Source organism: Zea mays, chromosome 3 (assembly GCF_902167145.1).
Source record: "Zea mays cultivar B73 chromosome 3, Zm-B73-REFERENCE-NAM-5.0, whole genome shotgun sequence".
NCBI lineage: Eukaryota > Viridiplantae > Streptophyta > Magnoliopsida > Poales > Poaceae > Zea > Zea mays.
The window spans coordinates 14,121,089-14,145,396 of record NC_050098.1 but is presented as its reverse complement, the minus strand read 5'-3'; the positions used below and the strand labels follow the sequence as shown (position 1 = coordinate 14,145,396).

General features: G+C 43.5%; 2 protein-coding genes and 1 pseudogene across 4 annotated transcripts; 1 reads left to right on the top strand and 2 right to left on the bottom strand.

The window, feature by feature from the left end:
- The first annotated feature begins 2,988 nt into the window (after window positions 1-2,988).
- Window positions 2,989-15,583, top strand: LOC100276450 (uncharacterized). 3 transcript variants are annotated; one of them, XM_020549622.3, is made up of 13 exons: window positions 2,989-3,217; window positions 4,134-4,213; window positions 5,398-5,476; window positions 6,070-6,151; window positions 6,549-6,705; window positions 7,195-7,285; window positions 7,433-7,516; window positions 7,588-7,634; window positions 8,140-8,268; window positions 14,314-14,403; window positions 14,583-14,667; window positions 14,936-15,016; window positions 15,215-15,577. In XM_020549622.3, exons 1-13 carry the CDS (start codon window positions 3,152-3,154, stop codon window positions 15,218-15,220), a joined length of 1,077 nt encoding a protein of 358 aa, XP_020405211.1. In that variant the 5' UTR covers window positions 2,989-3,151; the 3' UTR covers window positions 15,221-15,577. The 3 variants fall into 3 exon arrangements, with proteins under 3 accessions (XP_020405211.1, XP_020405212.1, NP_001143710.2); NM_001150238.2 differs by lacking the exon at window positions 14,314-14,403 and having other exon boundaries at window positions 3,050-3,217; window positions 15,215-15,583; XM_020549623.3 differs by lacking the exons at window positions 14,314-14,403; window positions 14,583-14,667; window positions 14,936-15,016; window positions 15,215-15,577 and adding an exon at window positions 8,564-11,870.
- Window positions 15,584-15,673: 90 nt separating this feature from the next.
- Window positions 15,674-18,226, bottom strand: LOC103649719 (annexin-like protein RJ4). Its single transcript, XM_008675454.3, has 5 exons — window positions 18,099-18,226; window positions 17,671-17,816; window positions 17,365-17,586; window positions 16,955-17,269; window positions 15,674-16,804 (listed from the first exon to the last, which is right to left on the bottom strand). Exons 1-5 carry the CDS (start codon window positions 18,172-18,174, stop codon window positions 16,601-16,603), a joined length of 963 nt encoding a protein of 320 aa, XP_008673676.1. The 5' UTR covers window positions 18,175-18,226; the 3' UTR covers window positions 15,674-16,600.
- Window positions 18,227-19,017: 791 nt separating this feature from the next.
- Window positions 19,018-23,249, bottom strand: LOC103651767 (uncharacterized; annotated as a pseudogene).
- Window positions 23,250-24,308: the final 1,059 nt, after the last annotated feature.

Genomic DNA, 24,308 nt, shown 5'->3' with positions numbered 1-24,308 from the left:
CCGTCCATCGCGTGCTTCCGTAGCTCCTTATTTTGTTGATAAGGGTCTTGAGCCGGTTGTATGTTTGAGTTGGCTCCTCGCCCCTTATCATCGCGAACCGTCCAAGCTCGCCCTCCACCAACTCCATTTTTGTGAGCAAGGTAGCGTCATTTCCCTCATGAGAGATCTTGAGGGTATCCCAGATTTGCTTGGCGTTATCCAAGCCACTCACTTTGTTATATTCATCCCTGCACAATGAAGCTAGAAGAACAGTAGTAGCTTGTGCATTCTTATGGATTTGCTCATTAATGAATATAGGACTATCCGAACTATTAAAGTGCATTCCACTATCTACAATCTCCCATATACTAGGATGGAGAGAGAATAGGTGACTACGCATTTTGTGGCTCCAAAATCCGTAGTCCTCTCCATCAAAGTGTGGGGGCTTGCCGAGTGGAATGGAAAGCAAATGTGAATTTGAACTTTGCGGAATACGAGAGTAGTCAAAGGAAAAGTTAGAATTAACCGGTTTCCTTTGTTCGTAGTCGTTGTGGTCGTCGTCCTTTTGGGAAGAAGTAGACTCATCACTGTCGTCGTAGTAGACGATCTCCTTGATGCGCCTTGTCTTCTTCTTCTTCCCTTCCTTCCGTCTATGACCCGAGCCAGAGTCGTTAGGCTTGTCATCTTTGGGCTCGTTGACGAAGGACTCCTTCTCCTTATCGTTGATCACGATTCCCTTCCCCTTAGGATCCATCTCTTCGGGCGGTTAGTCCCTTTCTTGAAGAGAATGGCTCCGATACCAATTGAGAGCACCTAGAGGGGGGGGGGGGGTGAATAGGTGATCCTGTAAAACTTTAACTTATAGCCACAAAACTTTGGTTAAGTGTTAGCACAGTTTATGCCAAGTGGCTAGAAGGAAGTCAAAACACAATAACCACAAGAATTCAATCACAGAGATGACACAGTGGTTATCCCGTGGTTCGGCCAAGTACAAAACTTGCCTACTCCACGTTGTGGCGTCCCAACGGACGAGAGTTGCACTCAACTCCTCTCAAGTGATCCAATGATCAACTTGAATACCACGGTGTTCTTGCTTTTCTTTTCTCAATCCCGTTTGCGAGGAATCTCCACAGCTTGGAGCCTCTCGCCCTTACAAAAGATGTTCACAAAGAATCACGGATCAAAGGGGGGATTAGCAACTCACACACGACACAAAGATCACAGCAAATACGCACACACAAGACCCAGACTTGAGCTCGAAAGACTAGCACACTAGAACGGAGCTCAAATCACTAGAATGTCGAACAAGTGTGCAAGATTGATGTGTGAGTGATCAAGAGTGCTCAGGGAATGCTTGGTGTCCTCCTCCATGCGCCTAGGGGTCCCTTTTATAGCCCCAAGGCAGCTAGGAGCCGTTGAGGACAAATCTGGAAGGCCATCCTTGCCTTCTGTCGTCGGGCGCACCGGACAGTCCGGTGCACACCGGACACTGTCCGGTGCCCGATTCCTTTCCTTAACAGGCGCAGCCGACCGTTGCCGACCGTTGCAGATCTGGCGCACCGGACAGTCCGGTGCCTCCTTCCGACCGTTGGCCAGACCACGTGTCGCGCGCAGATTACGCGGCCGACCGTTGGCTCGGCCGACCGTTGGCTCACCGGACAGTCCGGTGCACACCGGACAGTCCGGTGAATTTTAGCCGTACGCCGTCGGCAAATTCCCGAGAGCGGCGTCTTCAGGTCGAGGCAGCCTGGCGCACCGGACACTGTCCGGTGCACCACCGGACAGTCCGGTGCCCCAGACCGAAACAGCCTGTTGGCTGTACACAGCCAATATTCTCCTTTTCTTCTTCTCTCTGTTTCTAACACTTAGACAAATATATTAGTACACAAAACCAATGTACTAAGACTTAGAAACATACCTTTACTTGTGATTTGCACTTTGTTCAACCATGTGCATAAGTTCACATTTAAACACTTGTGTTTGCACTCAATCACCAAAATACTTAGAAATGGCCCAAGGGCACATTTCCCTTTCAGTAACCCTGGGGGTGGACACCCTGAGTAACACCTGGGGTGTTACACTGTGTCCCGATTGATTGAGAAGAGAAGCTCATTCGGTCTATGTGACCGTTTGAGAGAGGGAAAGAGTTGAAAAAGACCTGGTCTTTGTAACCACATAAACGGGGAGTAGGTTTGTAAGAACCGAACCTCGGTAAAACAAATCATCACGTCACATTCTTCATTTGTTTGTGATTTGTTTTCACCCTCTCTTTCGGACTCGTTTATAATTCTAACGCTAACTTCGGCTTGTAGTTGTGCTTAAGTTTATAATTTTCAGATTCCGTCTATTCACCCCCCTCTAGGCGACTTTCAATTATCACTTCTCTATTTATTTAGCACATGAGAGCTTATTTAAATGTGTTGAACAATTAATCACCAAAACATAATAGAAATTGACCAAAGGCACATTTCTCTTTCAGCCTCCCACTCATGTCCTGCAAACCCCTCGGATTGCGGAACATTTATGGCCCATGCACCCCCGCTCTGCAGCGCACTCATGACCTATCGGACTAGGCCTGCGTGTACAGACCGTTGGCAGGGCGCAACACGACAAGCAGCACCGAGCCCCATGCTACAAAGGCCAGGGGTCGTGTCTTATGTGTTGTGTGAGTTGTGGGCTTGTGGACTGCTCGATATGGGGTTGGGCCGATCAACGGTGCATGGCCGGACTAAGGAGTGGGGATCGCTTTAAGATTGTAACTCTGGTGGTAAAAGCATCAACGTTAGGTTGCTATGATATGGCCGGACTAAGGAGTGGGCCGATCAACGGTGTGGGCTTGTGTACAATTTATTTGGCTCAGGAGTAACTCATGAGCCAGCTCGAGTTTGACCTGTTAAGAACTGAGTTAAGTTGTTAGGTCAGCTCGTCACTCATTTTCAACGATACGGGAATGAGTCGAGCGAGCCGAACCACGAGTTTTTTTAAAGCCCTAGATCTGGCCGCCCACTTCCAAACAGACCCTGACGATCGCTTTAAGATTCGCGCAAGCACGATCACCGCCCGTCAAGAGGCGATTCCTTAACTGACGCTGCGACTCCGATCACCCATCACCGCTGCCCTCTCTCCTCTGCCTACGCCGGCGCCGACGCCGGGGCTAGACCGTCGGGGAGTCATGTCGCGGTCTTTGAGCATGAGAGGTAGCATGAGGTCGCGCCGCGACCTACCTCCTCCCGGGAAGGTGAGGGATCCCCTCTACCCGTTCACCACTTCCCTCCCTCGGGTCTCGCGGGTGAGGTGAGCGCGCCCGCATTAGTGGGAGCGTCTGTGCCTCTCGGGCGGGCGAGCGATGGGCGAGTTGGATCTCGGGGAACCAACGTCTGCGTCCCCGGGCATCGCCTCTCATGGCCAATTTGTTGGAACTAGGGTTGCTGAAGACCTCCAATGCATGGCGACGCCGGCAAGCGTTCGAGAGGACATATATTCAATAATGGGTTGTTGAGTTTTGCCCGGTCGTCTGCACAAGGGTTACTGTACACTTTTTCTCGTTTCCATTTAAAAAGAAAGCAACGAGTAGTCCTGCATAATAAGAAGATCCTAACGTTGATGCTTTTACCACCAGAGTTACCATATCATAGCAACCTAACAACCATAATTCATGATTTCTCTTCCCCAAGCTTGGCGCCATTTACTCGAACGAAACCACAGTTCTTATATACAATTTCCACTATAAACTCTGAAAGTGCCTTTAATATTTTTCCGGTTTTTTCTTGTGAATTTTTTATAGCCACAGAAAACAGTCATTATGCATAAAGAGGGTACAATCATTCTGAAAGATAATTCAATGATAGCAGTCATTATCCATTAAGAGGGTAGAAGCATTTTGAAAAAAAAAACTATTCAATGATGTAAAAATATGACGAGTGCTTGCCCTACCACCAGGTGGCTTGTGTGTTTCGTCTAATGAGCCCTAGGTTGGAAAGTGAATGGATTTAGCAACAAAACCTTGCCCAATCTGTTCTAAAGTATTTCACTTCACCCTTTGAGCATTAGCTGTTATGCGAGCTTCTGCTTCCTTGGCAGCATTAAGTTGTATTAGGCACAAGTCCTGTAGAATTTTACTCAACCAATTCATAATTATGAGTTATGTGTCTCAGACAATTGAAAGGCTTGAGAGTATGGTTGATGGAGGAAATTTCTATGAAGCTCAACAAATGTACAAGTCAACCAGCGCAAGGTACTATGTATTGATCTCAATAACAATTGCACAATTTCAACAGCCTTATGTTTCAGTATATTTAAAAGTTTCTTATTACATGGTGGAGATAGTTGGAATATGTAAAATTCTAACCCTAATTCAAGGTTAGGAGTATATGGTAGAGGAGTTAGGTGGGCCAAGCCATTACAATAGGGGTAATTAGGTAAATACAGGAAAACCCTAACCTAACCTTAAATAGGAGTAACACCCCTGCAGTCTCAACTCTATCTTGTATAAATGTTGAGGCTGGATCGGAATCAGTGTGTGGTCTTGGTGTAGTTGTTGCTTAGGATCAGAATCAGTGTGTGGTCTTGGTGTAGTTGTTGCATAGGATCGGCTGGATCACGATACCAGGTTGTCAAGGGCGTCGGTGCCAGGACAGCAGGGCCCCGACTACGCAGCTCGTAGTCACGACGGGTAAGGGTGTCGGGGTTTTTGCCCGATAACTCGATGGCGAAGGGGATAAGTAATTCTTGATTGCTTTATTGAATCAGCCGCCCGCCTTATATAGCCAGCCCCCCCTAACAAACTCCTCCTATTTATCCTCTAATACTTATCTCCCTAATAAACTCCTGCTACTTATCCTCTTATCTAAACAAATCTCCTACTTTCTAGTCACGCCTAACTGCCTGCTACTCCTACGTCGGCGTGATCTGTATGCTTGGTTTCAGCGCTTTGAGGATTTTGGTGTTTTTATTTGTACATCGACTACTCTTTTGTCTGATAGTACATGTGCTATTAGTATTGCTCGTGATCCGGTCAAGCATGATCTTACTAAGCATATAGGTGTTGATGTTTAGGATGATATGATTGATCTTCGCTATGTGTCTTTAGAGCTTCATATGGCTGATTTCTTCACAAAGGCGCATAACAGAGCTTAATATAGGTTTTATCTCTCTAAACTCAATGTTTGACCCACCTTGAGTTTGAGGGGGGGGGGCATAACAGATGCCTATGCATGTCATTGTTGTATTTAATTTCATATATAGAGCCCTTGTTAGATGTCTATGCACGTGTCCTTATTGTATTCGGTCTCATATATGGAGTCCTTGTTCTGCATGGTCTTTATCTTGTATCGGTGTTTATATTCAGGTCTAGTGTCCTTATATTAAATATAGTATAATTCATAACAATCTTAACTTGTTTTGACACGTCTTAAATAGGTATATTGCTGTCCATAAGTATTCAGAAGCCTTGGACATCCTTCAATCAGGCGCTTTGGTACAATTGAAGCATGGACAGGTTACTTTCTTGCAAGCGGAAGTTAATAAATGTTGTTAGCAGCTGATCTCATCCATCAATTTATACTAAGAATATTCATTGATTCAATCTCATTATGAGTTTTCGTAATATTTTTTAGGAATTAGCCAGATACGCATTTTTGTTAACTTTTTTTAAAAAAAATAGTTGCTGCAGAACCAAAAAAAAGGAAAAAACAGCTTAAGCTAGAGTTTTATGCATGCAGTTGCTTCCTCTGCAGCAAACCACTAATGTTTCCTGTTTTATTTTTCCTTCTTTTTTTGCACTCCTGAGATAATTTATAAAACACTACAAATATGCATTTCATTTCGCTCTTTAATCGGAAACAGATGTTATGTTAGCAGGCTACCTTGCTGGCCTATAGCAGGTGCTTTGGATTTTCTGGACAAATGGTAGCACAGTAGTTTTGCTGTTATCTATTTATGTACTTGTGCCAACCTGAATTGCATTTGGATCCAATCCATGGTAGAAGCCACATTGCAGTAGCATGTACTTGAAATCCTTCTATTTTTCCTTACTGGTTAAACATTCTGATATGTTTATATTATTATTATTATTATTATCAACAATTCCAGGTTACCTGTGGTGGTGAACTTGCTGTCCTCTTTGTTGACATCCTCATCACAGGAGAGTTTCCATATAGTGAACAATTTTTTGGTCAGGTTTTTTCTTTTATAAAGCAACACAGTGCATAAGTTTCTTCTACTGATCATCCAAATATTTCCTATTGTTTCAGTTTGAATTCCCTTCAATTATCTAGCCAATCCATTTGCACAGTATATCATTTTTTAGTTACTCCTATCTTGTCTGTCCTGCAAAATATGAAGAGCCTAAAATATTGTTGAAAGCGGTGACCCCTAGTGCCAAATATGATTTTAGCATATTTAATTCTCTTTTTTCTTTTCTATCTTTACATACAGAAAGTCTTATTGATCCCCCTATGGTTCTGCACGAACTGAATAAAACAATCCCCTTTTAGTAAATTGACGCATGCAATAAGTTCAGTTGATAGATATCACATTTTTGTGATAGTAACTATATTGTGTAACATTAGATCGTATCAGAAAGATATATGAGGCATTCCCAAGGATAACCGTTCCACATTTCCTTGGAGAGGACTATGATGATGAGGGACATAAATTGTCTGAAGCTATTTCTGCTGCCAAAGTGCGCGCAGAGAGTTGTTCATCATTCCTGAAAGCTGCCATCAGGTAGGGTTACTAATTTTATCAAATGCAAGTAGCAATAGACAAATTTTGCCATTAAAGCATCAATTTGTTTCCAAACTTGTTATGTGCATAACCTAGCTGATAACATCAATGAGTTATTGAGATTATAGTGATAGGGTCATGCATGGTTCTGACTCATTCACTCTCATTCCATATGTGAAACCAGAACTATCAAATTGGTTAAGTCAAAAGCTAATGATAATTTTCCATAATATTGCTCTGATTTCACATTTTTTATTGAGACTTCCTATATTTGATCATAATGTTGTGGTTTCTAGAGTTGGTCATGCTGTTTTTTCAAGATGAAATATTGAAATGTGGCTTATGCTAAATTATTGTAGTTTTGACATTGCAATACGAATTACGATACTGTTTCCATGCTTACTCTGTTACTGAACATTGTGATGGTTCTCCCCCTTATCAAGGTGCTGTCTTCATACGACACTAATAATTTGTCATTTATGTTTTGAGGTGGTCTGCTGAGTTTGGAACATCAAGAAATGGTTCTCCTGAACTGCACGTTATGTTAGCAGAATACATATATTCAGAATCTCCAGAGACGGTAACTTGCTATAATTCATTGGCTCATAAGAATGTGGATGTCTTCTATGTTGAAGCTGCAGTTTTTTTATGAGTCGCTACTGTTGTTACTAGTTTAGCGCTTTTGTGATTTCGCCCCAAGGTTTAATGTTTAGTACCTGGACTGCAGGACATGACTAAAGTTTCAAGTCATTTTGTTCGTGGAAATGATCCAAAAAAGTTTGCTTCTATGCTGGTGAACTTTATGAGCAAGGTAGCGGTTTTGGTCTTAACAAATAAGTTTACATAGAGTGATGCTCTAATCCTTTTTGTTGTGATATGCAGTGTTACCCTGGTGAAGATGATACTGCAATTGCACGTGGGGTCCTAATGTAAAACATCCTTTCATAATCTTTTCTTGGGGTTTTGGGAGGATATTCTTTCCATGTATGAGTGCAGATCTTCAGTGTATTGCATTGCATTGCATGAAAGGTCTGATTTCTGTTATATTTGCGATATTGGGTAGAGGTTAGCTAGACCATAAATAGAAACTGAATCTAGTTCATTTGGTGGGAGTTGTCGGTGTGCACTCCTAGTACTCGGGTCCTCTCCAACTTGAATTTGGTTGCTTATTTTTTATATTTACAATGACACCTAGTTCTTCCTAGGTTGCTTGATTTTTTTTTAATTATTTGTACATGGTCAGCAACACTACCTAGGTTAGATCGACTCAATTAAATATCCTGACATGTGATCCACGAATTCCCTTTGGCCTGTACCGAATGCAGAGAGTAGCATACTTCAAGGTAAACTAGACAGTTTCATTGGTGGGATTCGAGTATATATTATCGTTGGGTAGAGATATTCTGTTTCCTAACATAATATTAATTCCTTAAGGTATCTATCTCAAGGGAACCTGAGAGATGCAAATTTACTTATGGATGAGATGAAGGAACAACTAAAATCTGTTAACTCGGATTTTCCGAAAACAGATTTGATTCAGTTCATCATGTATCTTTTACCAACGTAAGTTTATGTTATTCTTTCCGGATCTTTTATCAACATACGAATGATCTCTCTTTCAGACTGGACAAATTGTTGCAGGGCAAGTGTTGCAATTTTGCACGAATAGTTTTGAATTGTCAACTGCAAATAGATTGCCTAATTTTGTCTTTTGACCAAAGATTCATGTCTTGCTCTTGATTAGTTGATTTAAAACAATTAATAATAATTCAACTGATACTTTGATGTCCTGGTCTCTTTTTTTATAAAAAGACCTAATTAAGAACTTTGGATATAATATACACTTTTTTGTGAATAGTTATGATCAAAGGCAAATTCTGCTTTTATTTTGATGTGTACAAGGCTGTAAAGGAAGTTAATAGGCCAATTGGACAGGTGCAGCTTCTCTTTCTTTTCTTTTAGTATTAGAATAGTTTCCCTTCTGTCTTGTCAACTTCATGGTGAGCTTTGGTTAATGTTTTTTTTTGGGTTTAGATCAAACCTTTAGGTTTGTTTAATGATCTGCTACCGCATCATGCTTTGCTTTCTCAAACATATAATAGTATCACAGGGGTTATATTTGAACGGCGGTATCTTTTTCTCTCTCGAACGCGCAGGAGAACCGTGCCCCATTATATATTTAAGCAGAAAAAGAGGGTGGTCTTAAAATACCAATACAAGAGGCCTCCTTACGGAGGCCAGTAGCAAGTATACATAAATGAATCCATAAAAAACGGCAACAATCAAAGGAAACCAAAAGGCCCTTCTTGATTCTCAGCTAATGGTGCTGCCAAGTGGGAAAGACCCTTGGCACCAGCAATCTCCCATTTTTTCCTTTCCTCATCCACAACTCTAAGACTCATGATAACACTAGGGCTGCAGCCATCAAAGACGCATTTGTTTCTATGTTTCCACAAGATCCAGGCTCCCAGGATGATAAGGGAATCAAGTCCTTTTTTGGTGAGTCCATTAACAATATCCCCACCGCTTCCCACCAGTCTAGATATGAACCAACATCCGGTTGAGGAGCCAAAGAATGCAGACCAAATTTCCATAGCAGCAAATACCAGAATTCACTGGAGAAAGAACAGGTAACAAGGAGGTGATCAATAGTTTCATCCTCTTGATCACAAAGGGGGCACTTCTCAGGATGATTTAGCCCTCTTTTAGCAAGCCTATCTGCTGTCCAGACTCTTGTGATGAGGGAAAGCCACACACCCTACAAAGAAACGACATTTTGGCAAGGCCCAAGTTTTCCAAATTCTCTTGTGATGAGGGAAAGCCACACACCCTACAAAGAACCATTCGTAAGCAGACTTTGTTGAATAGGTGCTAGTAGGAGCATTCATAAGCAGACTTATCCTTCCAAAACTTTGTATTTGTGCCATCTCCCACCTCAGCAAGGACCACCTCTGTAAAGAAAGCTCTAGCTTTTCCAGGAACTTTTATGGGGAGATTAGACCATGGGCGTATGGGATCTGTCTTTTGCAACCAGAGCCATCTTATTCCAAGGGCCCCAACATAGTTCTAGAAAACTAGATATGCCAAGGCCACCAAGCTGCAGTGGACGACAAACTCTTCCCCAGGCCACAAGGCAGTGACCTCCTCTTGCTTTCTTCCGGACCCTCCAAAGAAAACCCATGCGTATTTTATCAATAGCATCTAGACCCCATTTTGGAATAGCAACTACCATGGCAAGGTACACCATCATACTTGTGAGAACATGCTGAACCTGCGCTCTCCTCCCAGCTCTAGTCATTAGATCTGCCTTCCAATTGGGGAGCTGATCAGCAATCTTCTCAACAATTGGTTGGAACTGCTGTTTGGACAACTTATGCAAGGATAAAGGCAGCCCCAAATATATGCAAGGGAAATCAGAAAGACCACCTGGAAGCATGTTCTGTGCATCTGCCAATTCTTGTTCAGAACATCTTATAGGATAGACATTTAACTTCTGTGCATTATTGTGCAATCCAGATGCATCCTCGAACAGTTTTAAATTATCAAGAGAAAGGGCCGTATCAGCTGGAGATGGATGCAATAAGAGAGCAACATCGTCTGCATACATGGAGACCCTGTGAAGTTTCCTCCTGCATGAAAGTTGTTGCAGCAGCCCCTCTTCTTCAGCCTTTGAAAACAAGGAACCAAGGACATCCATTACTAAAATAAACAACATGGGTGAAAGAGGATCTCCCTGACAAAGTCCTCTCTTATGTAGAATATGACATCCTGGAAAGCCATTTTTTTCTCGAGTGCGCAGGAGGATTGCACCATTTTATAACTTAAGAAGAGAGGGTACATGGTCATTAGAAGACCAGAAAATACAAAAGAAAATTACAAAAGAAAATAAACACAAAAACTAAGAACTCCTTACGGAGGCAAAACAAGCATACATAAACTGGTCCGTAGGAACACAACCATCAACCAGGCGAGACAAAGATGCCTCCAACCCTCAAATAGCAGGGAGAGGGGCTGCCAGGTAAGATAATCCTTTGGCACCAGCAGCCATCCACCTACTCTCGTCTTCAAACTGCTTGAGGATTAAAGACAAGCAAGGAGACCCATTTTCAAAAATGCATCTATCGCGATGAAGCCAGATCAACCAAGCTCCCAAGATGATAAGGGAATTGAGACCCTTTTTGGAGAGCCCAGTAGCTATTTCTGAGGCATTTTCCCACCAATCTAAAAAGGAGGTAACAGCTGGCTGAGGAGCTAAGGAATGCATACCGAACTTTCTAAGCGCCTTATACCAGAAAACCCTGGCAAAGACGCATGGGACTAGCAGATGGTTTGTAGATTCAGCATCTTGGTCACATAAGGGGCAATTGTTCGGACGATTTAATCCTCTCTTGGCGAGTCTATCTGCTGTCCAACATCTGTTTTGAGCAACAAGCCAAATGAAAAATCGACATTTTGGTGGCGCCCAAGTTTTCCACACTCGCTTATAGTGCCCAAAAATCGGCATTCTGGAAAGCCATTCAACAGAACCTGAGTAGAGGAGGTGGCTAACAGACCACTAATGAGATTTCTGCTGCATTACTTCAATCAAGAAGGGCCAGGATACAAAATCAAAAGCTTTGGTAATGTCAAGTTTTAGCAACAGACATGCCTTGTTCTGTTGATAAAGAAGTCTTGTGGTTTGTTGAACAAGCATAAAGTTGTCTTGGATGAACCTTCCTTTTATAAAAGCACTCTGATTAGGTGATATCATCCCATGAAGCCTCTTGGACAGTCTAGATGCTAGGATTTTGGTGACTAATTTACCAAAACTGTGGAACAAGCTAATGGGCCTGAAATCTTTAACATTTTCAGCCCCATCCATTTTAGGAATCAAAGTGATATAGGCTGAGTTTAGACGACCAAAATTGTCAAACTTTCTTCCAAGTGAAATGGCAGCCATGACATCAGGTTTGATTATGTCCCAGCATGCCTTGTAGAACTTCCAAGTGAAGCCGTCAGGCCTAGGTGCCTTATCTGAAGGAAGTTGTTTGATGACCTCCCAAACTTCCTGCTCAGAGAAAGGGGCTTCCAACTCAGACAGATCATAAGAAGGCATTCCCAAAGTCTCCAGATTAATAGTTCTCACCCTGTTATCGCTGGTACCCAAGAGATTGGTGTAGAAAAGATCAATACACTCAACTTTCTCAAAATGACCAGTTAGGATTTTTTTCTCTCGAACGCGCAAGAGACATGCGCATGATTTCATTAAGAAGAGAGGGAAAAAGATCCAAAACGGATCAGTACAGGGAGACACAAAAGCCCCCTTTACGGCGGCCGAAAACAAAGAAACAAAAAGACATCCATAAGGAAAAAACCCAGGAACTACTCTGATCTAAAGGCCTATGATTGGGGCTGTTAGGAGATCTAAGTTTTTAGCCCCTCCTAACACCCACAGATCCCTCTCCTCCTCAGTCCTCTTGATGGCTACATTTAGACAAGGAGAAAGACCGTCAAAGACACAGGCATTTCGATGGTTCCACAAGATCCAGAGGCCGAGTGTTATGGTTGCTAGATCGGTGAGGGATTGAAGAGGGGTATCGATGGGCAGGAACACCGACCGGGGACCTCTGCCCACGGCCGAGCAAGAGGTGGGTTTCTCCCTTCTAATTCTTGCCTGCTTTATTTCTCATCCATTGATTACATAAATAGGCCGGCTGGTCGCCCCTATCTAGCTAGAGATCCTTATTCCTGGACTTCTGAGCAGCAGCCAACACACTGTGAGAACTCAGACCAGTAATAGAAGACATAAACTTCAGACGAGTCTCTTCAGCAAGCAATTCAGACAATGCTTGAGCCATGGTTAGGGTATCCGAACTGTGAAGCAGCCTTGCACGAAGAGAATCAAATTCAGGTCGAACTCCCATAACAAATCTGTAGGTAAAGAACTTCTCAATGAACTTATGGGCTGGGCAAGGCACAATTGTACAAGCAGGCACCATGGAGGTCAATGCACTCATAAGACGATCAAAGGCGGAATAATATTCATCAATGGTCATGTCATGTTGCTCAATGACATGAATCTGCTGTATAAGGGTATGTAAAAGAGCACCGCTATCCTGAACAAATCGATCCTTCATATGTGACTAGATGGCCTTAGCAGTTGTGAATTTGGACAGACTCATAATCATAGTTGGTTTAGGGCTATTGACCATTGCAGCCATTACCTTGCCATCATTGATCTGCCAAGTCTTGATTGCAGCAGCATTGCTTCTATCAGCTGTTAGAACTGGAGAATCATCAGTTAAATGAAATAATAAACCGTGACCCCTTAATGCAGTCTTAACACAAAAAGCCCATTCTGGGTAGTTCTGCCCATCAAGCACAATATTGACAGCAATAGCGTTGGCCGACATATTGAAGAGCAATAAAACACTATCTGAAAAAGACTAGCTTGATGGTACCAAAAAAACTTAGCGGGTGCAGATCTGGCCGGGGCTGCAGAAGACAGGAGCACGACGGAGCAGATCAAACGGATGGCCAACGGAGCAACAACACCGGGCAGCAGATCTGGTTTGGGCTGTAGAAGGCAGAAGCACGGTGGAGCAGATCTGATGGAGGCAGGGCCGACAACACCGAGCAGGCCAATGGAGCACTGGCGCACGTGGCGAGATGGAGCACTGGCGCGAGTGCAGCTGTCCGCGTCCGCTCGCGGACAGATGACGGCGAAGGAGGGCGGAGCAGGTGCCGCGACGGCGCAGGCGCGAGCGCAGCAGTTCGCAGACAGATGACGACGCATGAGTCCGCGTCCGCGACGACGCAGGAGGAGGCGCGCGTCCGCGACGGCGCAGGAGGGCGAAGCAGATGAGGGCCGCGACGACGGCTAGCGCAAGAGGGCGGAGCAGATGAGGGCTGCGACGGCGGCTAGGGTTGGGACGGCCGCGACGCCGGCGGCGGCTGGGATGGGATGACCGCAACGGCGGCTAGAAAATTAGGTAAACCCTAATCGTAACCTCCTATGTTACCATGTTACTAACCTTGGGGTTCACAATTGATAATTAGTCCCTAAGGACTATAGGTTATATATATAGGCAGTAGGCCTGGGCCTAATGGGCCTTAACATCCCACACCCTGAATGTTGCCCTATTTGTGATCAAGAATTTGAAGATATTGATCACTTGCTGGTGGGGTGTGTTTTTTCTAGACAATTCTGGTACAGATGGCTCGGGCAGGTCAACCTGCAGGGCCTCACTCAGCCTGGCGATAGGAGCACTATGGATTGGTGGAAGAAGGCCTTTGATCAGTTGCAGGGCATTGCTGCAAAATGGCTTAATTCCCTTATCATCCTGGGGTTCTGGACACTTTGGAACCACAGGAACGGCTGCGTTTTTGAGATGCTCATCTCTGATGTTGCTTCGGCCATTAGGAAAGTTGAGAAGGAATTGGAGCTGTGGGAGATGGCAGGGTCCAAGAGTCTCTCTCCTAACGGCTCCCATTCCTGCGATTTAGTGGGGAGTTCCTTTGTTGTGTAGTTTATTTACTGTTTTTTTGGCCACCGTTTGGTGTTCCTCTTTGTTCTTGTATTTGGTCTACTTTGGACCTTCTTTTTCTTCTTAATATAATGATGCGCAGCTCTCCTGCACGCTCAAGAAAAAAAAAATTCACCAATGGGGACGCTCATTTCCCTATATGCAAAATCTGCACTGTTAAGAGATTCGCTAGGTATTTTCTTTATGACAAACTGGTCCTGCACTTTGAACATATTGATGCCACCTTATGTTTGAAATAATCTTATTGGAGCATTTCATGTTGTTTCAACTTTTGTTATTGATGTATGTCATGGCTTTTTTTTGTTTTGTTTTCAGCACTCTAGCATTTGTAACATGTGACACTGTTTACAGGCTTGAGAGAGATGCTTATCCTCTTTTTAGGACACTTCGACAGAAGTATAAGACAAGCACAGATCGTGACGCTGTGTTTCAGGAGGTAGTGCTGTTTCTCAAATATTTTATTTCTCGTTAAGAATATCTGTTTAGCATCACATGGCATCTTTTACAACTGTAGCCATGAGTTTCACAGGAACCAGAATAACAGTTAAAAAACTGCAAAAAAATGTTAGTAATAATGTGCCTAGAGGATTATTTTAGATCCTGTAGGAATCTTTTAAAGTTAGCTTGCTATCATAGTATCATGTCAAAACTAGAAAAATTGCAAACTTTGGCAGCTTATGAGATTGCGTGGTTGCATCTTGCAGTTACTGGACGAAATAGCTGCAAAATTTTACAATATACAGCGCCAGAACCCTTTAGAAGGACTTTTCAGCGAAATGTTCAGGGTAAGTCTTATCTTGTCTTTGCCAGAATTGTGCAGCCTGCAGGCACCAGCCGGTTCTGGTTTTAGCAATTTTTCTAGTTGGTGTGTGGCACCAGCAGTAAAAATCTAGTTGAAACATCAAATTCCATGGTGGATGATAATGCCTGATTTGAGGTCCAGTACTCCATGATTTACTGATGTTATCCTCTACGTTATGCAGATATAATGCATGAGAAAAGAATTTTATGTCGATGCTTTCATCAAAACCATTGGCTAAAATAATACAGTTGCTGCCACGGCAGCTCATGATCAATGAAGGTGCTTGGCTGCTTGCCCAACTAGAATGTCCAAAGCCATACATTTAGCATCTTACTGCATGAAGATATATACTTGACTCTGGAAAATCGTTGATTAGTCTCAGATTGTTACGGAGCATGTGTAACTTAATTTTGTTTTCTATTACATGTTTTCCTTTGTTGCCCTTGCCCTGTCCACTTTTAGAGATGTATCTTGCGTGACCCAGAGATCAAAATGGTAACCTATTTATATTCATTGATTTTAATATACGGTGTTTATCGGTAAACTTCATTGAATCCTTGGTCATTAGGGATGCTTTGTTTTGCTCTTGCTCAGCTGGCTTGCGGCAGGGCTAGTGTCTTAATGGGGCCACGGATTTTTTTGCAATTTAGATACAATCCGTCCGTCCTACAGTGATATTAGTTTTTCTTCCCGTGTGTAATATGATGTGATTAACAAAATAAACGATTTCGAACTTTGAGAAGCAAATTGTATCTTGCGACAAACAAAACAGTGGGCTAGGTAAAAGCGTGTGCCACAAAATGTTCTCTTTTTTGTCATGTCATCTTAAAACGCATATCATTTGAACAATGCGCCACAATTAAGAATTTCAATCGAACGAACCTGTTGCTCTTCAATTATATTATATATATGACAAATGTTGTAATTCATTTGAGTCGCCGGGGAATGATAGAAAGGAAATAGGAGATTACTAGTTCTAATATGGAACCTATGTTTAAAGGTAAAAATTTTGGACTGGAGGAAGTACGGTTTTTATGTTCACATAAACCATACAATATTTTTTTATTGGAACTATGCTAGTAAGTTTATTTGGCATGCATTTCAATTCACTTTTAACATTATACCACCAGGGCACCAACTGATGTGTTTGGTTTGTCCAAATGGGCGAGGTATGCAGACGGGGTCCAGCATTAAACTATTCAGAGAGCTCCGTGTTGAGCAATATGATCACTTGATCAGTCAGAACGAATTAAGTTTTTGACAGATGTAATTAAGCAAAAAAAAAATCTTGTTTACCTGTACTATTCAGAGAGACGCGTTATTGGTTTGGACTTTGGGTTCTGTTGCAGCGGAATGACGACCAAAAGCAGACGGTGACTTTCTTTGATGTACCAATGCAGCATGGTTTACACTCAACAATGACATGTCTTTTCCCATTATTAAAAAAGTCACTGTAGGCTAGATCCCGACAAGAGCTTATTACATGCAGTCGGTGCAAGATGAAATGACAAGAGCTAGCTTATTATATAGTAGGAGTAATATGTGTGTACGTGTGTGTATTGTTTGTTTAGCTCCCAAGAAGAGCCAGCAGGAAGCTCCTGTAGTCGCCCGAGGTTTCCTTGGCGACGGCCTGTTCCAAGGTGCAGGAGGCCCTCTTGAGGAACGCGGCGCAGATGGCCCCCATGTCGTCCTTCTCCGCGTGCAGCAGCACCACCCTGGCCAGGCTATCCTCGTCGGTCCCTGCGGACTCGCGCGTCGCGCTCCTCAGCACCTGCTTAATCGATCTAGCTCAGAATCAATATTTCCAGGCGACAATATAACACATTACAATGGCAATGGCAATCACAGTTACAGTTGAGTTCATCAACAAGGACGATTCGATGATCACATTCATATCGATCGCCTCTCCTCTCTCGCTCACCTTGGCGAAGTACTTGCTGGGATCTGCGACGCACCTCACCGCCGCCCGCAGCGCGCGCAGGTACCCCGTGGGGTCGGTGCCGCGCGGCAGCGCCTTGGCGACGCTGCGGCGGTGCTCGTCCTTGAAGCAGCCGAACGTGGCCCTGAGCTGCGCCTTGCTCCGGGTGCCCACGACCCGGATGAGCTCCTCGTGGCCCCCCGCGCCGCCGCCGTCCCTCACGGCCTCGTGCACGGCCTTCGCCTCCGACCGCGCTAGCTCCATGTCCACGCTGTCGGCGCCGTCGTACCTGTACGTGCTCACCAGGGCGAGCAGGAGCTGGAGGATGCATGGATCATGATTCATGCATGCATATATGCCAACCTATAGGGCCGGCCGGGGGAAATAAGCAACGCAAACGCAGGCAGGCGTACGCTGCGAAGGTTGCCGGCCGTGGCACGAGCGGCGACGTCTTCCTCCAGGGAGCGCCTGTACAGGGCATGGTAGGCCTTCTTGACGGCCACGAGCTCGGCGGACGAGTTGGCGCACGCGATCTCCACGATCACCGCGCACTCCTCCTGGAGGCACTCCGTCGCGGCGTTCGCCATCACCGCCTGCCTCTCGGCGGGGCCCAGCATCCAGTGGTACACTGCTCTCTGCACCCTCAAATTCGTCAGCTCAGGCGATGTCAAAAAAAAAAAACTAATTATACCAGATGATGAAAGCACGGTGATCGGAACCTCAAAATCGCCGGTGAGCTCGGACTGGAGGCGCTGGACTAGGCTCTCGCCGTACTTGTGCTCGTATTCCAGCGCGATCTGCTCCCTCTGCGTCGCGTCGCGGTGGGCTAGGATGCCTATCACCGCCTGCTCGTCGGTGCCCCATCCTGAATATAATGAACCACAGTGAAAAACAGCTCGCAAGTCGGTCATTTCTAATGTATTGTTTTGTTCCTTCCACCGGGGATGGAGGCTGTGCAAAGGAGCACAATATTGCAGTTTTGAATGCGTGCATGCAGCTTTTCAGCTCCCCTGTCTGTCCGTTTATTTAAGAAAAAGAATATGTTTACGTAAACATAACCTAGCTAGCTAATAATGAAAGATGAGGCCAATGTTTGAGCGTTTTACGCTCGTGTCAGAGAGATCAGGCGGAGCAACAATGACCTTACCCTGGAACGCCTTCAAGAGAGCCGCGGCATCTTCAGCAGGAGAAGGGACAACTCGAGGAACAGCAATTGTTGCCATTTTTCTTTTTCACTATGCCCTGATCTCTCCCTCCTCCTTTCTTTTCTTTCTTTTTCTCTAGATTGGTTCGTTTGTTCATCACAGCAACACCCACCCACCCCCTGGTATTTATGGAGATATGATATCTGACCGTTTGCTAGAATTGAAACCTTGAAGAAACTGCATGGTAATAATAATCCAGCGCGTTACTCCGTTTTTTTTTCTCCGGTTAGTTTTAGCATTTAACTGTGGGGTGTTTCAGATTTCGATGCCTGTGAGTTTCAATGTCTCGGAATATCCATGGTTTTGGTAAAAACAAACAAAACGAATACAGTATATATATAGTATCAAGGACAAAGAAAAATAGCTTTGACATACATCCACACCAAATTCTGCTTGCTAATGGATATGCGATTTTGTTTTATACGTTGTTGCATATTTCTATCACATATATTTTATTTACGTCGAATATACTCTTGCGTGCAAGGTTCACCGTCCCGTTTTCAACATATTTCTCGCTCAACAGCGAGAACGAAATCCGCCCAAAAACCGTTAATCCCGAGTGGTTTGTATTTTTCAAATTTAAAATACCGTTTTCCGTTTTTCTCGGTGAAAACAACCGCTTCTCAACTGGTTTTCGGTCATTTTTCGCCGGGAAACGCCACTTAACAGGTTCGAGTTCAAATTAACGGGTCTACAACAAATCAGATTATTTTTTTATATTAAAATATAAGCTTTTGAATTAAAAAAGTACATTTCCTGCCTCTTGAAAATCTCTAGTTTAAAATATAAGTACATTTCCTTACAGGTTACCACTAAAATAAAACCATTCTTTGGCCATTGTGCTAAAAAACCAAGTTATTTCTACTTCAAGATGGAACTTGATTCTAGTTCATGTAATATGAAAAATTGGTTCTTATATGTTGAAATAACTGACCTTATGTTTTCGACTTTCACCTCGACATTAATCCAGCTATCCTTTCTTGATGTTCTGTAGGCTAGTTGAATCACACATTCAACTTGCTCATCCTGTGATACTTCTGCAAGTTCCTCGATGCCCATGGCTATGACGGGGCAGTATAGCTCCACCTTCCAGAGCCAGCTTGCTGAGAGGCATATGAGAACATTGGTAATGGTGCCCCGTATGAATGGTTTGAGGATCTCAGTTCAACTAATTCAGTTAGTTACTGCAAGATTCATCATCTGTATCCATTGGTTCTCAAGGATTGCCGCAACGATCTTTACAGTGTTCTTTGCAGCATCTCTGCACTTTGAACCAGTAAACTGGGTTCTTAGTGATCCTTGACGGAGATCATGAGGAGCTTTTTAGATGCACACCTGAAAGGCCAGGGACAAGAAAACCATAACACATCCTTGAAGTTGGCATGAGGTTGTATCTCAAGAAACTAAAATGACGATTTCTTGTCTGGATAATACGTCAGCACTAAGTTGACAATGGCGACGAAGACCTGTATCATATCTTGTTCGTCTAGAATTTTTTGTGTCTTTGTTTTAAAGTGGACAGGCTTTGACGTCCATAGGGATACCCGCATACTACACTTTGCAAATATGGAGAAGGTGAAAGGGAAATGGATTTAACCATTTTCTCTAATTATTTTTGGTGCTTTATGACTATCACGACCTTATGGACTAACTAGTTTGCATAGTCTTTGATTTACATGTGCAAAAGTCCACTCAACTCAATTCTAAGTCAAAACAGCTCAAATCCAACCACAAAGGGGTAAAACTTGGAAAATATGAAGAATATCAAGTTTCACACTTTGGTTAAGTACTTAAGTTAAATACACCCCTAGGAACATATTTGATACATCTAAGGAGGTTGGATGACTCAAATTTACAAAAAACACTCATTTGGAGCTAGTTAGAGCAAAAACAGCTTTATGAGAAAGAGAGAAGAAAAAGTCCAAGAAATGTAACTTAGACTAGTTGGATTGTCATTGCAAGTGTTTGTCTAAGTCATAGAAATATCTTCAAAGTCGGTCAAAAGGCTTCATAAAAGATTTGCACAAAGCAAAGAAAAATGGGCTACTGGCTGGCTCACCGGACCGTCCGGTGGCGCACCAGACCATCTACACAGAGAGCATGTAAATCAGGACTTCTCTGAGCTGGCGCACTGGACCGTCTGACATGTTCCAATGGTCGGCTAACACCATCGGAATAGTAACCTGCAAAGCCAGTGTTCACGGTCAGGTGCACCATTGTTAGACCACTTTTGTGCAGAATTTTCCAACAGTTCATTTGGTGGTTAGAGACTATAAATACCCCCAACCAGCATATTGAAGACACAAGATTTGCTCTAACCTACTACACATTAAGTACAACTTCTCTAGGCATTCAAAGCTAATTCTGTGTCACGTTTGATCTGTTTTGCATTTGAGAGACTTAGTGGCTTGAGCAAAAGAGAGTTGTGAGTTCTTGTGTCCTTGATTCGAGATTTTCACTTCACTCCCTTCCTCATTCTCTTGATTGTAAAGCGAGGCAAGAGACTTAGAATATTTTGTGTGGAGGTCCTTGCGGGACTTGGTGTCCCCATGATAGTGAGAAACACTCATCGGGTCTTCATGACCATGTAAGAGAGGGAAAGGGTTGAAAGAGACTCATCCTTTATGGAGTCCTCAACGGGGACGTAAACTCTTTGGAGTTGAACCTCGGGAAACAAATCGTCCATGTATTTGCATTGATCTCAATCTTTGAGATTTTCTTCTTCCGTCTCCCCTCTCTAGTTGTCTTGCTTGCAATTGTTTTGAGTTGGCTTCCAAAGTTATCTGCATTGATTGAGCAACTCGTAGCAAGAAGAACTACTCTTCCGCACTCCGATTCTAACGCTAACCTCGGGTGAAGCATGTGTTAAAAGTTTATGTATTTTCTGGTTTCGCCTATTCACCCTCCTCCAGGCGACTTTCAGAAGGTAACATAAGAAGGCTAGGATGGGAGGGTTTTTTTACAATCGAGAGATTCATTGTTGGTTGTGAGAATGCCGATGCTGATGGTGTGGTGCAAATGCAAAGGGATATGGCGTTGATGCACCACTGGGTGAATGGGGGCAGGCATGTGGTCCAAGCTTAGGCTTTTAGGCATGAAGTTGGGTGCCATTGTTCTGGTACTGGAAACTTAAGCTGATGCTTTGATGATCGATGAGAGGAATATGTAGATTTTATAGAGCACGAAGGCATGTAGATTTTTTAGAGGACAAGGGCAATGTTTATGTGGATACAATTGTGGTCGACGATGAAAGAGTCCTATAAAGTCTGGCGAAGTTTGGGGCAAAGAAGATTCTCGGTTTGAAGATGGGTGCATGGGTTGAAGATTTTTTTTGTTGTCTTTTGAATTTACTAGGTGAGTGCCCGTGCGTTGCAACGGGATCATATAATACCAATAAAAATATATATATAACATGGAATGACAGGTTAACTTTGCAGTGTTAATAAGTAGTAGAGATTTTACCAATAAAATTACACAGAGCCCAAAAGAGTAAAATTTGTTGAAATTATATGGAGAAGGGGGTCACATATGGATGATGTGCACATAAAGGTGATTAGAGATGAAGCGGGATGCCTCGCACCACGCATATGGACACCGAGGAAAGCGGCAACATGGCACCGCACAACGTGCTGACGAGGAACTTGAACGGGGAGGAGGTTTGGACCTTGAAGACGATTGGGAGGGATGTGTGCAGGGAGCGGAGGCAGAGGTCGACATGGCACTTGGAGTTGGCTTGAAGTCGATCACCACTTCATCCTCCTCCACCTCCAGGAGAATCACTCCCTCCTCCTCCTGCAATAGAATCACCCCTTCCACCTCATATCTATAAATAATTTAAGGAAATGACTGGACTGAATCAAATGAAGAAGAGAAACAAAAGATAAGAGAGATTTTCGCTCACCAGACAAGGATACCAACAACACTCATGCAGTGTTTCCCCCTAGGTAACAGGTCAGTTTTATGATACTGGATAGTTACAACAACCTGAAAATCATTGATAAGTCATATGTATATACAATGGATCTTGGTAACAAACCACATGCTCCAATGAATTCAACTTGTGTTGCTTAACTTAAAAGGGTTGTAGGTGCTCACTTCTGGCTCTGCTAGACCCATAAACCAGAAACTATTTCTTAGGATCTTTGATCTTCAGATGATAGGAAACAAAACAAAAAGTTACTGGGTGGACATTAACATCATTTTCCGCGGGGGGGGGGGGGGGCATAGTTTTTAAATGGTAAATCTTGCCAGTCACACAGGATCTGGTCGTCTTCTAACACATCTGTAGATTAGAACATCATCAGGAACCTGAATTCAACAAAAAAATCGGAATGGAAGGGGATAAAGGCATTTGTGGCTACACTGCCCCAAAAGAAAGTTATTTGTATCACTGTGTAACACAATGTCATGTAAGAGCAGGAGAACAATAAAAGCATGGTACTATGTTCTCGCTCGATTAAAAGTATAGTTTTTCTACAAAAAATGCATAATACATCCACAGATGCATACATGACACTACTCTACTGGTATTTGTTGTATTACACACAGCCATGCAGCCACTTCAGCCACCTAGATTAATACTACACAGAAATAGTTGCCGAAATACATGCTGAACTGATGTATCATTTCCGATATAACCAGGTAAATAAAGTATCTAATTACAGAATCAGCAAGAAACTTAGTCAGCCAATGGAACCATTCCAGATCCATGATAGTTATCTATCTGGAAGGACCTTGAAGAAACAAGAGTTTTTGCAGATAAATATTTCTCCAAGCTAAAATCATCTGGGTCAACATCCAGCTCTCCATTCAATTGAAAAATATACTTTCCTACTGTGGTTCAGCTAGAGCTTTCCCGGTAACTGAAATGGGAAAAATAAAGACCATGTTATTAACTAAAATATGGAGATCATAAATTACGCAATAGAAATTATTGACTGTACCTACCAGTCATGCATTTGTGAACGGAGTATGTTCATAGTTAATACCATATGCATGTGCTTCTCCTGCACACTCAAACATCCATATGTTGCCATACGAAATAGTGCTTCTAGAGCATGCAGCCTAACTGCTTCTGTATCATCATTCATCATGTCCATCAACAAGTCCAAGGCCTTCTCTGTGTACTGAGTAGAAAACTTTGCTAGCGCTCCTAATGATTTGCAGGCAGTTCTTCTCACCTGTAATATGAAAGCAATAAAATAAAATAATTACAATTTTAGGAAAAATGATACTACAAGATAATGACAGAACCTCGTAAATTCATCTTCAACTCCATGGGAAAAAATCCCAGCAGCACAGGGAATTTTTAGTTTAGGAGGTAATTTTTGCCCGTTGATGGTAGAAACACCCATCCTGTCAGTTTTTGAAAGGGAAATAGGGTCAGACCTTTTCATAAATTTTTGGACTAACTAGTTTGCTCTAAAAATTATGTTCTACAGGTGCCAAAGGTTCACAACAAACCAATACAAGTCAAAAGAAAGGGTTCAAATAAAAGGAGCAAAGTATACCGAAGGCAGCCCTGGTCTGGCGCACTGGACTGTCCGGTGTGCCACCGGACAGTGTCCGATGCACCAGGGAGATCGACGCTGAACTTGCCAGCTTCGGGATTTTGGGAGGCCGCTCCGCTATAATTCACCGGACTGTCCGGTGTGCCAACGGAGCAACGACTACTTCACGCAAACGGTCGTCTGCAGAAGGCATTAAATGCGCTACATTGTGCGCCTGCGCGCGGAGAAGTCAGAGCAGGCGCCAGAAGGCGCACCGGACAGTCTACAGGACCTGTCCGGTGCACCACCGGACTGTCCGGTGGCCCCACAAGTCAGAGCTCCAACGGTCGAACCCTAACAGTTGGGTGACGTGGCTGGTGCACCGGACAGTGTCCAGTGGCACACCGGACTGTCCGGTGCGCCCGTCGACAGAAGCCATCCCCAATGGCCATTTTGGTGGTTGGGGCTATAAATACCCCCAACCATCCCACATTTATGACATCCAAGTTTTCAGCCTTCACACCTCATACAAGACCTATAACATTCGATACAAGACACAAACAAAGAGATCAAATCATCTCCCAAGTCCTGATTCACTCCAAACAAATTAGTGACTAGAGAGAGAGACTTTTGTGTTCTTTTGAGCTCTTGCGCTTGGATTGC

Coding starts and splice junctions, on each gene's coding strand:
- LOC103649719 (XM_008675454.3), bottom strand. CDS start 18,174: ATGGCAACAATTGCTGTTCCTCGAGTTGTCCCTTCTCCTGCTGAAGAT. Junction 17,587..17,670: donor AGCTCACCGGCGATTTTGAG/GTTCCGATCACC, acceptor TTGAGGGTGCAG/AGAGCAGTGTACCACTGGAT. Junction 17,270..17,364: donor CGGCCGGCAACCTTCGCAGC/GTACGCCTGCCT, acceptor TGCATCCTCCAG/CTCCTGCTCGCCCTGGTGAG.
- LOC100276450 (XM_020549622.3), top strand. CDS start 3,152: ATGTCGCGGTCTTTGAGCATGAGAGGTAGCATGAGGTCGCGCCGCGAC. Junction 5,477..6,069: donor TACAATTGAAGCATGGACAG/GTTACTTTCTTG, acceptor CAACAATTCCAG/GTTACCTGTGGTGGTGAACT. Junction 7,517..7,587: donor TGGTGAACTTTATGAGCAAG/GTAGCGGTTTTG, acceptor TGTGATATGCAG/TGTTACCCTGGTGAAGATGA.